Source organism: Aplidium turbinatum, chromosome 3 (assembly GCF_918807975.1).
Source record: "Aplidium turbinatum chromosome 3, kaAplTurb1.1, whole genome shotgun sequence".
NCBI lineage: Eukaryota > Metazoa > Chordata > Ascidiacea > Aplousobranchia > Polyclinidae > Aplidium > Aplidium turbinatum.
The window spans coordinates 39136701-39153834 of NC_137474.1; the positions used below are offsets into that span (position 1 = coordinate 39136701).

The 17134-nt window shown below is 38.1% G+C and overlaps 1 protein-coding gene across 1 annotated transcript; it reads right to left on the reverse strand.

The window, feature by feature from the left end:
• Window positions 1-5472: 5472 nt before the first annotated feature.
• LOC145766795 (lamin-A-like) lies at window positions 5473-15355 on the reverse strand. The gene is made up of 10 exons (XM_082578501.1): window positions 15185-15355; window positions 14354-14490; window positions 10808-10938; window positions 10158-10309; window positions 9306-9476; window positions 8860-8985; window positions 7668-7888; window positions 7233-7350; window positions 6635-6733; window positions 5473-5673 (listed from the first exon to the last, which is right to left on the reverse strand). The coding sequence occupies exons 1-10, from the start codon at window positions 15353-15355 to the stop codon at window positions 5629-5631; spliced, it is 1371 nt and encodes a 456-aa protein (XP_082434627.1). The 3' UTR covers window positions 5473-5628.
• Window positions 15356-17134: the final 1779 nt, after the last annotated feature.

The following is a 17134-nucleotide window of genomic DNA, read 5'->3' on the forward strand; positions in this document are numbered from 1 at the left end:
ATTTCAATGACTTTTATTGAAAATAATCCATAAAACTTGTGACTTACTCTGGTTTGTTGTGTCATAATTAAAATTTATCTAGTCTACAACAATATTCACATCCAAAACAAAACTTCGTTACTAAACTTTTTATCAAGTCTTTCAAATCATGACTGTAAAGTTTACTTTCTCCCTTTTATAAAACTATAACTATAATATCTCAGATAACCACTTTATCCGGTCCAGAACTGATAGATCTGATGAAATTCGCGCCAGCAATGAAAAATAAATTGAAATCCACGAAATGAATTGAAACCCGCGCAGAAATGAATTGAAACCCGCGCAGAAATGAATTTCGAGACCAGGCTAATGAGACTTTTCAAAAGGGATGATTACGGCTTATTAATATTTCTCTGTGTAACTTTGAAAAAAGTACTTTTGGGAGCAAATTTGTTGAAACGCTTGTTCAGATTGAGTAAGCTAACACTTCAAAATGCAGACCACAAAATCACGTTCACTCGAAAGATTTCTTATTTTGATAAATCACTTTGAGAACTGAAAATAGCTTAATTTTTGAAACGTTTGCTAAATATGAGCCTACCTTTGTTACGATAGCTTACCATTATAGACTATTTCGTTAAAAAATTGCCTAAATTTGTGTTAGGCACACAATACAAAATCTACTCAATTACTGGGACGATGCTGTTGTCAAGACTCAAGGGTAGCTTATGCTACAACGTAATTTCTTTGTTGAGGTACGGTAATATACTTAGGTATAAATACATAAGTCGAGGCTACCTACTCTTACACAGGGCCTCTGAGAGAAATTTTCACTAGGGGTACGAAGAGTCTTTCCGGGCCCCCTCTCACTCCGGGCCCCCTTTGTCATGGGCAAAACGCCTGATGTGCGTATTGCACACCATAGCCTACAACATTTTACTGTAGAATTGAACATCTGTGCGCAATAATAGTATCAGGCTGCAATAAAACTATGATTTAGTGTTTTGTGCATATCATGTGATCTGTCCCAAGCCAATTTGTGTAGGCCTATCTTGCATTGAATTCGTGGGTCAGTACTGTTGTTGATGGTGCTGTTGAGATGTGTCGCTTGTAGCCTACAGCTTTAATGAAAAATTTTCAAATTCATTTATTTATTTCTCTTAGATGTAGCCTACAATTGGATCGGAATGTGTAGCCTCTACGAAATCGGAGTGTCTAGGGAGCTGACTTTGTTCAGCTCCCATCTCTACGGAGATACCTCAACGCGGTGTAGCCTAGACTAGAGGCAGGGCCGTTGACAGGATTTCTCGGGCCCGATACCAATTTATTTTCGGGCCCCCTTCATCGACAATGTTATCGACAAATTCTTATTTTACTGTTTGGTGGCTGAAGTGGCTATTTTACCACCAAAAAGCTGAAGTGGGCCGGTACCCGGAAGGGGCCCGGTACTTTACCATCTGACTGCTGAAGTGGCTGTTTTAACCTCTGATGGCAATTCCTTTAGATCTGATTATATTAAGATCTTGAAAATGTTTGAAGTCGCGGGGAATCTTTTAAATCCGGGCCCCCCAAATATTCCGGGCCCGGGTCCAAAAGTACCACCTAGACCCCCCTGTCAACGCCCTTGACTAGAGGTGAACCCAGGCTAAAACTAGGCTCATTTCAAGCAACTCCTGGGGCTAATAAACACACGTAAAAGTCCCCAACGGCATTTTTTGGCGGAAGAGGGCAGTGTTTGATGGGCAGGCATCATGTAAGGCGGGCCTCGATGAAGAGAGCACCCGGCAGCCTGTTGCAACCCTCGCGTAGTCACGACCACCTTAAACAACTATACAAGCGAATGGCTTTTGTCTCAATTTGGACCTGGACCAAACAAATCCCAATGGCGATGATATCACGGATAACGGCTTGATAGAGTTGGAAGCCCCCAGCCCGGTTTCACACATTGGCGGCAGATCTATGATGATTGTCTCCCAATGAACTGCGCTGACATTGGGTTCCGGTAGCAAGACCCGTGCCTGGGCTGGCCTATCTAGGATTTCCCGCCAGAGTTGGCAGGGACAATCGTATGTGGAAGGGTGTCATCACGGTATTGGGACGTGCAATGCAAACGGAGAATGACGACGACAATTATTCCTGATGTGGACACTATGTGGTGTCGAAAACGTTGGATTTAGCGTTTTTTTTCTTGTTTTTTTGTGTGTGTTTAATAAAACATGTTAAATCCGTTAACGTTACTGAGTGTTACATGTATCTGGTAGGCTACAAGCTTGTTAAAACATAACCAAATTAATCATCTGACCAATAACCTTTTGTCATTAACTTTTGCATTCACCACATGTCTAGCACAGGTGAACAAAGTCATTTTTTTTGCTCAGGCTCCGCCATTGCTCCGAGAGTATTGACTCCGGTTCCAACTCCTAAATTCATTTTGAAGTGAAATAAGCGTGAAACTACCTTTTTCAAATAGTTTTTAAACCCCCCCCCCCAAAAAAACACCCGGCTTTTTCTCAAACCTGCTTTTGCTACACTATGCCCCCCCCCTCCCGACTTAATTTGGGATGCTTTTGACAGAACATTTTTGCACGTAAAACATTAAATCACCACTTTGGGTCTCTAATTTGCTCGCAATGCACTCAATTACCTTTTCGGGCTCTTTTGCTACATTATGGGACTCCCAGGGCTAAAGAATAACAACTTTTATGCTTGAATTTTGTCGTTTAGGATAGTTTTAACCAAACATTTTTGCGCGTAAACTATAAAATTACAATTTCGGGCCTCCCAACAAACACAAGCCTGGGCACTCAAGGGTACGCCGTACCCTCCTCTCATAGGCCTTGCTCTTACACTACTCAAGTAGTCTAAACTTTATTTTACGATCTCGAGAGAGAAAAGGATTAGGCCTCCTTGTACTGCAGGGTTGTTTGATTTAAATCAATGATAAAAAAAATCATTGAGATTTTTTAAGCATATGATCATTGGTCATGGAGACATTAGCCCTAATATTTTGTCAGAAGTCCTTAACCATCGTGCTAAAAAGGGCCTAACCATACGTATTTCAGGATGTGCTCAAAATGATAAAACCTTTGCAGTGGTGGAAACCCAGTCTGACAGAATCAGCAACGACATGTTGAAGGTAGTTTTGAGGATTTTGGGAGTGAAAGCTACCAGTGCAGAATGATGTTGAACGTGCTTTTTCTACTGTACTTGCGGCCTGATTCAATCTGAAGTTCAAAATCAACAGGGCGCTGCAAACGCTGGCGAGCTTGTATTTATGCACAAACTTTTCAATGCAAAATGAACAGCTAATTTTGTTCAACTGAACTTTTATTATTTTTAACCAGAAGTATTAAAATTTTGTTACAAAAGGTCGGATTGTATGTATCTAATGAGCAAAAAACAAATTTATGAATGCATTAAAGGATAGCCTAAAGGAAAGTCTGAGTTTTGTGAGTCTGTCAGTGCTGACTCGACTAATATAACTCGAACTCAAGTTTACTGTTGCAGAGGAAAACAAGAGTCTGACATAATGATTTACCGCGTCAGATAGCTAAATCGAAGACCTGAATTAAAGAACTACTTAACCCTGACGGGAATTCTGATTACCGCTAGCCCACAGATTTCTCCATTCTCACTTCTAGCGGGCAAGCTTAGCCTCTATTCCGCCAGGTAGTGGTCCTCACCACACATGGCACTGTTCTTAACTAGTTTTAAAATTTTACACCGTTTTACAATACACAGAAGGAATCTTCCTAAAACGCTTATTTTTGTTGACTTTTTATTAATTAGCCTACGCATCGTTTAAACCTGAATTGGTTATTTTTGGAACATTATGTGCTCCACAATAACCATTATGTCACTGGTTGAACAGAAATTTTGTTTAAATTCCTATATTTTGGTAATAGGCGTAAAAATGACTCCTATAGCTTTTACTTTTGCTAACAAAGTGACTGCGCTCAACCGCGAGTCAGACGCATTTATCAAACTGTGAAATCCATGTTTACAAGAAATTATAGAACGTGAAAAGAAATAAACGAAAATTGGAATGTACGGTAGGCTATACAAGGAAACTATACAACGGGAACCGATATCAAGCATTAAGAGATAGGCTACATTTTACAAACTGTACGAAAATTTACAATCTGTAGTATTTGGTAGGCCTACACCTTGCATCACGTGATCTGGGGGTAGGCTATTTACATTCACATTAAAAGCGGCATAAAAATTAAAATTTTGCATAACTTTGAAATCTCTGATGGCAAGTTTTCCAGACAACAAAACCCGTCAATTTTACATTGATTCAACGTCTGCAGACAATGTAAAAAATGACGGATTTTGCTGTCTGGGTTGGTAGCCTACAAATGAAAGATAACTACATACGGTATGTACAGTACATAACACTGATATACAAATGTAAAAGAGTAGTAAGTTAAGTGCTTGAAATATGTAAACTTAGACATGCTTCGAAAGGTTTATGCAATGTACTGTAAATAAATCCATTGTAACACGAACAAAATCTGCCTCTTGCATTGATTTAACGTATGCAGATGTTGAACTAACGTAAAGTGGACAAAATTTGCTAACTGAATGCTCTGCCGTGATTGGCAGAGTAAAATGAAGTAGAGTTTTGTACAAAAAATACAAAGTGTAAAAACTGGTTATTTTGTCGGCTAGTTTCATACCTTAAATTTCTATCGTAGAAAGAAATAAAGATATGCACTTTTTCAAAGTAGTAGATAACAATTTATATCATTATTGCACTGCAGATACACAATGTTACAGGTTACTTAGATGCTGGCAGTGAAAAGGCCATAGTAAAATTGCAAGAGATACTCAACTTTGCAAGTGTCACACAAAAACGTAGCCTACATTAATTGCATAAAAGTAACAATTTTTTACGTAAAAATGACACAGCAACCCACGCGGGAAGATGAAGACATTATCACTTGGTCAAAAGTTCCAGTAGAAAGTGAAGAAAGGAAAACATCTCTAGACAGGCACGAAACTAATCTTTGAAAAGTAAAATATTTTTGCTTGTAAGAAAAATCTTTTCGTGCTTTCTGCATTTTACCTTCTCAACAATTTTTTTTGATTAATTATTAGGAAGTTAGTTGTGCTGCAATTGAGCAAAACTAAGCGTTACTCTTCAACAGATGAGATTCCTTCCGTATAGATCTACTCTTTCCAAAACCACGGCTGTTTGTTCATTGTAGCTCACCATCAAAACGAAGTTGCTGTTTCAGCGACGAGCAACGTTGAAACGATGTGAAATAACGTGAGTTTTTGCTGGCTGGGACCACGCTTGAATTGACAATCAACCGACGTTAAATAAACGTAAATTATAACACAATTTCAAAACAAAAACGCATCTTTGGCGATGTAAAAACACTTGAAAAATATGCAACTTGTAGCAATACGACAACAAGAAAAGCTCACAAAACAATTGCACATTAGCTATCCCAGACAGCAAAATCCGTCATTTTTACATTGATCAACGTCTGCAGACGTTCAATCAATATAAAAGCGACGGATTTTGCTGTCTGGGAGACAACCGTAGCAGTATTATGTTCAGAAAAACAAACAATCCAAGAACTATTCTGAGTGTTTCCAACGGTTTTTCGTTTTGCGTCCCTTTATAAACTGCTGATGTTACATGACAATGCAAGAGTTGCTGCCTTCTGGTGGTAAATCCACCTGTACAAAAACAAGAAGATTTGAATGCAACTGAATTAAATCAGTTAAATATCCAAAAGATAATGATGCTCTTTTTCTTGACTTTGAAAACAGAAACCAAACTTATCCGAAACGCGTTCCCAGACAGCAAAATCCGTCATTTGTACATTGATGCAATGTCTGCAGACATTGATTCAATGTAAAAATGACGGATTTTACTGTCTGGGTGGACACCAGAAACTTTTCCAAAAATGGAGAGTTTGTCGATGGGAGCATCCTGCAACCTTGAACGAAGTGTAGTGGATGCTCAGGCACTGGCAGGTTTCAACAGCAGAGCAAGAGCACACGCTTAAATCAACATCACACGTTGAAAATAATTGCACTCAGGAGCAAAAAGATTGGAACGCCTTCGTTCAATGTAATAAAAAATAAAGAGCCCGAAATGCAGATCTCAAACTTATGTTTGAAACGTTTGCTGCAAATGAGTTTAGTACCGTATCTAAATTTCGGACTCTTTATTTTTTGATTAATTTTCCCTCAATTCGTCACTAAAAACCAAATCATCGAAGGCCAAAAAAAAACAGCAAAAATACCTTTCGGTCCCAGCAAAGTCCTTGGCATCCTATAACCCTAATGAACGAATGATGAACCTATATGAACCCGCCCCGTTAGCTCAGTGGTTACGCGTCGGGCTCAAGATCACGCGGCGCTGGTTCGACTCTCGGGGTGTGCGCTTGAGCAACGCATTTCAGGACTGCTCTCCATTCAGCGGCACCTAGTGAATGGAATAATTTCTCCGCAACAACACTTCAACAATCGGAAAACTTCACTCTGCCAATCTCGGTAACCGGCCCTGCGTCAAAAGCCTCTACAAGTATGCGAACAAGTACCAGGAATAACCTATCAAGGCTTTGTCAGTCCGAGGATAAAGATTCAAAAACCAAACCAAACCAACGATGATCAAGACATGCGTATGATTTACCTGTTGACGTGAAACGACATTTCTTTCAATTGTTACTTCAGTTTGAGGTGGAACTTGTTCGAGCGCTGGGCTTTCGATTATTTTGGTAAATTCCATCGCCTGTTAAAGGGAACATCCGAAAGTATTAAAAAAGGTGGTGAAAAAGATACAAAATATAGCAAGCGTACATTTAATATTCAAGAATTATCTCTTTATCAATTTCTATTTGAATAAGTGTTTTTTTATTACAGCTTCACTTTAGCAACAAAAATATTTACCGCGTGAATCATCCATGGATTTGGACAGAGACATATAACTTATTTAAACGTTTTTGTTTTTACGAATAACTTTGTAAGTTTGTTAAAAGCTACCTTGATGCAATTAAGAAGGAATTGCATCTTTAAAAGCGTTCAAAACAATCACATTGAAAGAAGGAAATGTCTAAACAATTTTGAAGAACTGACATAGTACGCAAAACGTCAGTGAAGTCAATAAAACAACTTGTATATTTCTGCTTTCACTTTCGCATTCAACAGAAGAAGGTTGCAACTCCTGCTAGAAACGATAATATTTCTGATGAACACCCAAACTTTTCAGTATTTAAGAACCATTTTGTTACTTTTCTCTTCATTCCGACCATCTCCTCCGAGGACTCCATAATGGCTCTCTTCCTCTTGTGGCGGGCTTGGTTGCGTTTTTTTCCTACGTCTTTGGTTAAAGTTGAATTCAAGTGCAATCTGAAAATATCATTATGTTACGTTTAAACAACATTTATGGTTAATACTTTGGAAAGTATTGCTTTAAACCACGGCAAAAATATTGGATTGAATATGGAACTGTGCTTTTAATCTACCATAGCCAGAGCTTAGTGATGCATTACTAGGTTAAAAATAATAATTTACGAGGTTCTTTTACTAGGACCAATGTAAAAATTACACAAAATACTGCAAAAAGATGACAAAAAATTTCACAACAATAATAATAATAATCATGCTTTATTTGCACCCATTACGATAACATACTCTACATTGCGATCACAGATGTGATACAACACCTTTTTTCTTCTTCCTCCAGAAGTTTTCTGTAGACCGAGATCTCCTGGTCTAGTTGGAACTTGACATCCAACAGAGCAATGTACTTTTCCTCCTTCATCAACAGTGCTGCTTGGACTTCATCTCGTTGTTTCTCTGCGACCAGCACCGCAAAGATACGAATTCCTCGCTCTGCTTCCACTTTCCCCTCCAGATCTTGAATGCGATTGGTCAAAGTGTTGTTCTGTTGTAGGTGAAATGGGCCAGATAGTAAGTTTTTCAGAAATAACGCGGTGAAGCGTTAAATTTACTGCAAACTACGTTGATTAGAGGGTACGGTATTAGTTCAAAAAGCAAAAGCACGAAAGATAAGACAGATCTAGTGCAATTTAAAGGAAGTAAACGTAGAGGAAAAGATTTCCATCAACGTCGCATGCGCGTTACGCTATATTTATTGCGAGAAGATTAAACGTTTAATCGACGAAGGGAAAAGAACGTACGCACTGCTGAAATTTTTGGCTTTATTCCGACTCAGTTTGAAATAAATGTCGCGCCGTTTAACGTGTACGTCCCATGACTAGTAGTGAACTGCTGACACTCTGCTGATAATCTTTGTCATGAAATGTCAAAGATCAATTCTTTGTAGTGATGTAGCTGATGCATGACTTGGCAAATGAAAAGGTCGTATGAAGCAATATGCATTAGCACGTGAAACTTTTGCTGCTTTTATCGCATAAAAGAACATTCGACCGTCCGCTACAGTCTGCCTTGACCTACAACAGAGCTGTCGAATTTTTTTGGACTTCATTAAATTACGTGGCTAGAAAAGGATTAAAAACCCATACACAAATGAAGTACCAGTACAGAAAATAAGAAATCTTTGAGTGTGGGGTCGCATTTACGATATGTCATAATACTGTACTGTCATAATACTGTACTGTAGTACTTCACACACACATCTGCTATCTGCATACATTTCGGCTTGTTGTCAAGCGCTACAAGGCCACAAGATCAAAGTCACAGATATTGTTCAGTTCAGTTGTTTTTATTTTTGAACATCACAGCGAAAGCAGTAGGTAGAAGCGACAAAGCACGATCGTTAAAACATGTTTGAGACCGAAGTAAGATATTAAGTTAAAAAATTTGGTACGGTCGCAACACCTTCAGAAAAATTAAGATGATTAAGTTTAAAGAACTGATGTATACTCAACATACCTCATTTTGCAAGGTTCTGATGGTACATTGTAATCTGTCCACCTGTGTTTCTGATGTCTTGGATGTTTCAAGAGCTTGAGAGTGGCACCTGCGCACAAAGTCAACCTGCCTTTGCAATTCACTGATCTGAAACATAAAATAAAAGATTTTGCAAAAATATAAACGCAGTAAGGTTTGCAGATTGGAGGGGTCAATAATTTGTTTAGAAATCATACCGCAGTGGAATGAAACGCATGCAGTTTAAAGACAAGAAGAACAACTTGAAAATTTTTATTATACGTGCAATGTGCATGGAAAATTTGAAAACTTGACTGAAGTTACTGCTCTAAGAGATATTGCTTCAATAGAATGAGATAACTGTTCGCAGATAAAAATGTGAACGAATTTGTTGCAGATACTGGCGAGGCAGTGCATGTGTTCTAAAGATGAACCCAACTCTACATTACCTTGAGGCCGTACTGCTCCTCCAAATCCTCTTTCATTTGTTCACGATCAATATCATTGAGCTCTCTCAGGTCCATGATAGCAATTTCCAATTTATGATTATAATCTTTTCCTGATCTCTCTTCCATTTCTTTTAACTTCATCGCATACCACCGCTTTGTTTCTTCATCCTCCTGCATTGGAAGATATCGCTTGTGGATGTTGAAAGATATTTTCTCAATAATTTACTGTCGTTTTAATTGAACATAAGACGTTAATTTGAAACCAGTCGAAACTAGATTACTGCAGCGTGGCAAAGTATTTAATTACCTGTTCCAAAATTACGTGATTCAAAGCCTCTACAATTATGCGAAACAGCTAGGACTAAGCTCTCAAAAAATCTTGTCCCGTCCGAGGATAAAGATTCGATCAATTAATAGTAATGGGCTAATGGCAACCAATTCTTCACGACTGCTTTATTCGATAAAAAGATAAAGTAAAAAACGTGGATGTACTGTATACACAATACCGTAATAACTAACAAAATTTGCTTGATATCCCATCTACAAGAAACGTCAATTGGCAAACTAGAATCAGGTTTATGTAAAATTAACGTTGCTCTGAAACGCATAAGCAACGTGCATTTTTGAATAATAAACTTATGATTCGATAACCAGGTCTACAACTAGCTACTTTACAAAACTGTATAATAAAAATAAAGTGTGTTTTGATACAGCGCTGTATCCATCGCAGATATGCGTTGCCCCTCAGCGCTTTACAAAGCAGACAGTGTTCTGTATAAGTAGGGTGCTTCTCAATGCAGTGTTATAGAAGGGTTTTTAAAGAGGGCAAAACATAAAAAGAAATTTTGTGACCTCTCGATGAAGGCGTTCCTTGAAAAGCAATTCCTCTTTAGCAGATTGGAGTTTGTTTTCAAAGTCCACACGTTGCAAAGATTCGGTCTCCAACACTTGCTGTGTATTCTCTAATTCCTGCTTCAGCTCGAAAACTACTCCTCTTAAATTATCTAGAAGTACAACAAGTCGTTATATTACACATTGAGATCATCTTACACCTCATGCAAGTCAAAACAAATGTCCTTTTACCTTTGCATTAAACAGCGGACTGGGAAGTGATAGATGTGATCCAAAAAAGTGTATGCAGTGGCGTACACAGGAGGAGAGGGAATTGAGCCAAGGATCAGTATTTGCTTAGTCTATAGTCTCTATACCAACGTTGTTACTTGCTTTGATAGTGCTATCTAAAGCTGACTACATGTCGTACTCTACATCATAAAATTACTGAAACATTTCTTTAATAGCCCAATGCCCTGCGTACGCCACTGAGTGTATGGCATATACGAAAACTTAAGAATCAAGTACACAATAACACCAGAGTAATTGGGCCGGTTTTAGGAGCACACTTAGTTAACATATCATAGTAATAGTTAACAAAACGCAACCTAATATTTACTAATCAAAGCAAAAACTTTTTTTTTTATTTACAGAGTGCTGAAATATCTTACCGAGTTCTGAACAAAACTCGTCTCGTTCTTTTTTCATTCTTGAGTACAGAGCGGTCTTTGAGCTCAGCAAAGCATCGGTGTCTTTCAGTTTTCCTTCCAAAACATCGCGGTCATGAGCGAGAGTATTTGCCCTAAAAATACGCTCGATCTTGTACAAACGAAACAACATTAAAACCTTTTCGAAAACGAAATTTTGAGTTACCATTGTGATGGGATGGTTTGTGATCAGGTAAGCTTTATCGATAGAGTGGCTCCCAGACAGCAAATCCGTCGTTTTTTTGCATTGATTCAACGTCGGCAGATAGTAGATTCAATATCGGCGTCGGCAGACGTTGAACCAATGTTGCAAACGACTGATCTGCTGTCTGGGTTGGGGATCCTACCCTGAGAGTAATTTATTTATTTCTTACATTAATTCAACGTCTGCGGGCGTTAAATTATTGTAAGAAAAGACTACAACAACTCAACAAGTAGCAATTTTTTTTTTTATGAAACTTGTGAATAACTCTAACCCAGTGCCCTACATAGGTGTAGAACTTACGTCCTTCCGAACGCCCTGTAGGCATTCTCACCGGTCTTATGCAGCCTACTGTTTTGCTGTGAATACGACATTTATAAGATTGCAACAAGGTCAGAAAAGAATGAAATAAGAATATTGTGTCATACTTTTTTCATTCTTGGTTTGATTAAATTTTGCAGGCGAAAGAAATTGTTATATTTATCAGTTTTTTTGTTTTATTTTGAAATGGGGCTCCAAAATATTTCATGTCATATCGCATGCAATAACGCAGGGATCAATTCTCGGAAGTATTTCGTATTTTGATACAAGGGATTTTTGTTGTGCGCCGGGAAAAGTCATATCAAGCGTAATTGCAACGATACGTCTGGCTTTTCTTAGCTGGTCGTGCACGTTTCTACGTTAACCTGCCAAGACTAAACGTGCCACTTGTTATAAACAGATTCTGCAATGCACGACGAAAAGTTAGAATTAATTTAGAGTGAGATATCTCAAATAATCAGACTTGCAGACAGCAAATCAACCGTTTTTTTTTTACAACGTATGTAGACGTTGAATCAATGTAAAAAACGGTTGATTTGCTGTCTGAGATAGGCCAATTGTACTTTCACTAAAGTGTCTTAATTATACAAACGGGAACTCATTAATAAAACACAAATTGATCTCAAGAAGTTTGGAAAGAAAATTCTGTTTTAAACAAAAAATTTCCCAAAATGTTTTGCGATCAGTGTTTCACAAAGCGGGTAGTTTTAATGAGTCAAAGCATAGGCTACTATGAACTTTATAATAATTGTACGTACAAAATCATTCAAAAAAAAGGCGGTTGTTTGGAAATTAAACAATTGGTAGGCTCCATTCCTACATACTGAAAGAATTTTTATGTCTGTCTAGTGCAGAGGTGACGAACCTGCGGCCCGTCAAAGAATTTTGTGCGGCCCGCAAGACAATTTGACAATTGCTCAATGCTCATGCATTAAAGACAAAAGACATCTCAAAGGTGTTTTATGCCTTCCCTTCTAAAATGCACTTTACAAAAAGTCGTTACAAGTCGAGGCTGACAGATGAAAATCTTAGCCTAGTAGGCTATGCAGTTGAGAGTGGCCACATCGTCTGTTCGACCTAATACTAAACGCTTAGTCAAGCAAAAAAAACTTTCCAAACATCCCACTAAGCAAAAAAATTAAATACTTCAATGTTATTTTTTAATATTTTATGCTTCAATGCTGCATTAGATAGCTTCAGCTGTATGATTCGCATGGGCTTTTGTTTATTGCTTGAAAAAGAAATTTCTTCAACTGATTTGTTGTTTCGGAGCATAATGGTCGAAACATTTAGTCAACTTAAGCAAAAAAAATAGAGCCAAAAAAAGAAGAAATCATACTCATATGAACGCAAACGCTTCGAAAATTAAACTGTGTTCATTACACTGGTCTACAAATAAAGAATTTTTTTTGTGCCATGAACTTTGAAAACTGATTTAGAGTAATTTAGGGTGCTGAATCCGAATCTGACCTCAGATTTGTCCTATCACGTCAGGTTTGTGAGATATGATAACAACAAACTGTTACTTTTGTCAAAAGTGGAAGATTTGGCGTTGCGTTTACTACCAACATATGTAGTGCTATAACGAAAGGTTAGTGTTAGACAGGCCAAAACAGCCTATATATATAAGGTTACTGGACAAGCATTGCCATAAAAATCTTTGTGGTTTCATGCAAAACATTGACGGGGGAGGGGGTCAGTTATACTTTTAGTCTCCCTTTTAGCTTATTATTACTGCCTTGTTAATAATGTTGCTTAGAAAACAAATTAGTATCAAAATTATAGTTGGTGAGTGCATGTCAGTTACTTATGCACCATATGGCCTGGATTTCTGAATATAGCACAACGTGTATGTGCAATAAACGCAACATCGAATCTTTCACTTTTGACAAAAGTCACAATTTTCTGTTTTCATATCTCACAAACCTGACGTGACAGGATGAATCTGAGGTGAGATTCGGATTCAGCACCCCAAAATTACTCCAAATCAGTTTTCAAAGTTTATGGCGCAAAAATCGTGTAAACCAGTCATCAGTGCAAGTAGCCTACTTTTGCTCTATCCTTTTTGCTTAAGTTGATTTGCTTTTATTTTTTACTGTTGTATGTTTCGATTCTGCGTAAGATAATTTCAACTGTGTGGGTTTTATTACTTTCATCTGCCGTTTGTTACTTTTCATGAATAATATTTTGAGTCGCTTCTAAAAGATTTCATAGTAGGTTACGATTAAAAAGTTGTGTGGCCCGATAACTCATGTGTAATTGACAAAGTGGCCCGCGACCGCAAAAAGGTTCGTCACCCCTGGAGTGTCTAACCACACAGGTTAAGGTTACAGAAGGATGCCACCTGCCAAATTTTAGGTATGAAAAATTTATAATATTGTGAAGCAAGCAGTACAATGTCACCCACTTTGAATTTGCGTAAGCTTTCTGTGCCCAGAAATAATAATGCGTTTTGTAGGCTATTGTGTAAACACAGATAAATATATTTTTTTTCATTTTGAAACAACGGATTGTTTGGTTTTGATGTTCATGTTACAAGTTCAGTTTATTTTGTATATACAGTGTGTTAAGTGCAAATACAGCAACAGCATTTGACTAGGATCCTAAGATTGCCCATCCTAAGATTGCCCTCAACGTAAGTCCTGGGAAGGAGCCCAGATTTCTTAACAAACAAACAGCAACAACATAACAGTGACACAGCACGCAAAACAACCATATTTACAAATGTAGGCCTACCTAATGAAATGAAAGTACACTGCATCTTACAAGTAGCCTATAAATGACAACAGAAAGCTGTAAAGTGACTATGACGGTCAGGTAATAGAAACAGCTTCTTTTTTACTGATGTAGAAGTTTACTTTGAAATGACATCAAGAAAAGAAGTTTTCCATAAAAACGAAACATCGTGCGGTATATTTCACTGGAACCGTCTTAGAATTTAAACAATACAAAGCTGTTGTACTATAACAACACTATTGACTATATACCTGTTCTTTTCGTATTCATACTTTTCCCGAAAAGAGTTGGTGTCAATTTCAAGTTTAGCTTTCTCTTTTGACAACTGGTCTAATAGAAGTCTTGCTTCACTGAGTTCACTTTCATAAATCGCTTTGATGTTATTTACCTGGGAAATATAGCATAGTTAGAAATGTACTATATATTATATATAATGATAATAATATCATACATATAGGAATCATATTCATATTGGAATCCAAGGTCATAAAGGCATAAACGCAAACGTATTGTGTAGGTATAGGTTTAAACCAAATTCTATCATGCCTACAAGCAAAACTATTTTTAACACCTTTATGCAGCTCAGCAACTGCATTGAATGTTGTTATTGACCCCCTTTCTTAACGCACAAAAAGTAAATCAAAATTGGAAATGTCTTTTTTCTTGCATGTGGTAACAGTGCATGTGATGCCAAAGTATTTGTGTGTGGTGATACAGTTTTGATATCAAATAAAATTTTTAAGCAAAAGGTTTTAACCATTCATGATTTTATTGGTTCATCACAGTTGTATGGCTTTGTATGAAAATTCATTGAGCTAATATCTCTTTCTCTATGCACTCTTGCCATGCCATCACAACCAATTAGAGGCGTATAATCAAATAACAATCTGGGAAAACAAACGCAAACGAGGAAGCCAAAAATGAGACAAGATTGACAAAGAATGTGGAACAACAAAGTGGTACATAAAGACACATGATCGACTGAATTAGCAAGAAATGAGGAAAGCCTTCGCTCAACAGTGGGCTACTACATGCTGAAAATGATGATGAATCGAATAATAAACATGTGGTTATGTTTTTACCTGTTGAGAACAAGTTTCATCTCGTTTAGATTTTTGGATTTTAAGATGAGAATTCTCGATCCCTTGTGATTGTATTTTTTCAACATAAATTGCCATACGGTTGTTTAGTTCAACCATTTGATCCTTTTCATTTTGTCTGGTTGTCAAAGAAGCACCAGATGGTGATGGCATTCTGACAGTTTTTCTGAAACAATGAACATGACCATAGGCTGAAATAAATCCCATGTTGACTTTAATCTAATGAAATATGATAACGATACCATTTAACATTTCATTGCAGCGTGGATTGCATATTTCTAAACGTTACAAATGATGAAGCAGAGACAACTTTCTTGCTGAAGGTGTTGTATCGCATTGTCGCAAGCGAATCTGTGCTCTGGCCATCAAAGAAGACAGCCATTACTTGGCACCCAAGGTCATTGATTATCTCTGTGGTCTGGTTTGGGGCAGTGAATGCTTTAGCACAGTGGTTCCCAAAGTGGGCGCCAGCGCCCCCCTGGGGGCGTTGGCGACCATGAAGGGGGCGCTGGCTATAAAGTGGGCGATTGGGGGGCGCTGAGAGTAAATCGGGGCAGTTACAAGAAGAGGATTGCAAAGCATTTTTTGTCATGTTTCGCTTCAAAGAAATACAAAAGAAGACGGTGACTATAAGAGCTCTGTGGCAGATATTGTGGAAATTATGTTGGCAACGTCGCTTCGCAGTGCCTTACAAGTTAGTTGAGGTCGTAACGTAACGCATAACGCATGGCAATTTGAAGCACTGCGATTACGCAAATCCGATCTTACAGTCTGAGAGTATTTTGATCTAGCGTTCGTCTTAATTTATCTTTGAAGACTGTCATCAAAGCAATGAATAAAATTAAAGCGCACGCTGTGAATACACGCTTTATTCAAACGATTGTGCAAATGAGAACGATGAAGCTTTTGAGCGCATTACTACTCCACACCGAAATACGATAGCTTTCCAAGGGAAATTGCCTTGCACGGTTTTATTCCCTGATTGAAACTATCGTGGAATTTCTAAATAGTTGTAACTCTGGCCTTGCGAATGACGTCCTGGTTGTGAGAAATGATATCGCCTACTTGTCAGACAAAGGGTATTTTCCAAATTTAATGAATCAAAATTAATTATTCCTTCAGGGTAACGAAATAAGCTCGTGTTGTATGAGCGAAATTTAGCCAGACGAGAATTTTTCCAATTCTCAAGCTTGCATCAACTTGATGCCAGTGACAAAGGCATATCTGATGTTGATGTAGAGACGTACAGCAATCATCTTGAAGAAGTCCACAAAGGCATGGGAGTTCGATTCCAGGATGTATTCCAGTTAGAAATCCACGACTGGGTAATCGACCCATTCTGTGATATTTCCGAAAATGGAATTCTTGAGGAGGAACTAATAAAATTGCAAAGCGATTTTGCACTCAAACCGAAGTTCAATATCTCGTATCAATCGTTCTGGCTACAGAACCAAATCAAAGCAATGGCGAGTGGTTAGGGCGTTGGGCTCACAGTCGAAAGCCTGCATGTTCGACTCCAGTCACCCGCACTTGCTGTTGTTTCTCTAGGCAAGAAACTTTACGATAATTGCCTCTACCCAATGATCGATTTCGAGTAATGGGTAGTACCAAATTTAAGTCATAAGTAAAGTAGACAACCGGAAACAGACATTGCCGTCGGCTGCAGCGTGGGTCAGGTGTACGTCGGAAGGCGTACACCGATGCATAGCGCTCAAGTCCGCTTTCCCGCAATGCAGGATAAACATAAACAAACAAACAAAGAGAAATGCCCCCACGTGCGGAATCGGGTCAAAGTTTTTATTATTGCCTTTCCCAGCTCATACTTGATGGAGTGTGCTTTCAGTGCCGTAACAACGCTTCTGGATAACAAAAGAAACCGTCTTGGCATAGTCAAACGGGGAGACTTAAGATTGTTCCTATCCAAAATGAAAC

Bases quoted from the DNA above. Each gene is read 5' to 3' on its own strand.
- LOC145766795 (XM_082578501.1), bottom strand. From the start codon at position 15,355: ATGCCATCACCATCTGGTGCTTCTTTGACAACCAGACAAAATGAAAAG. The intron at 14,491-15,184 runs GTAAAAACATAA...TATATTTCCCAG, and splicing joins ATGAAACTTGTTCTCAACAG to GTAAATAACATCAAAGCGAT. The intron at 9,477-10,157 runs GTCACAAAATTT...CTTCCAATGCAG, and splicing joins AGGAACGCCTTCATCGAGAG to GAGGATGAAGAAACAAAGCG.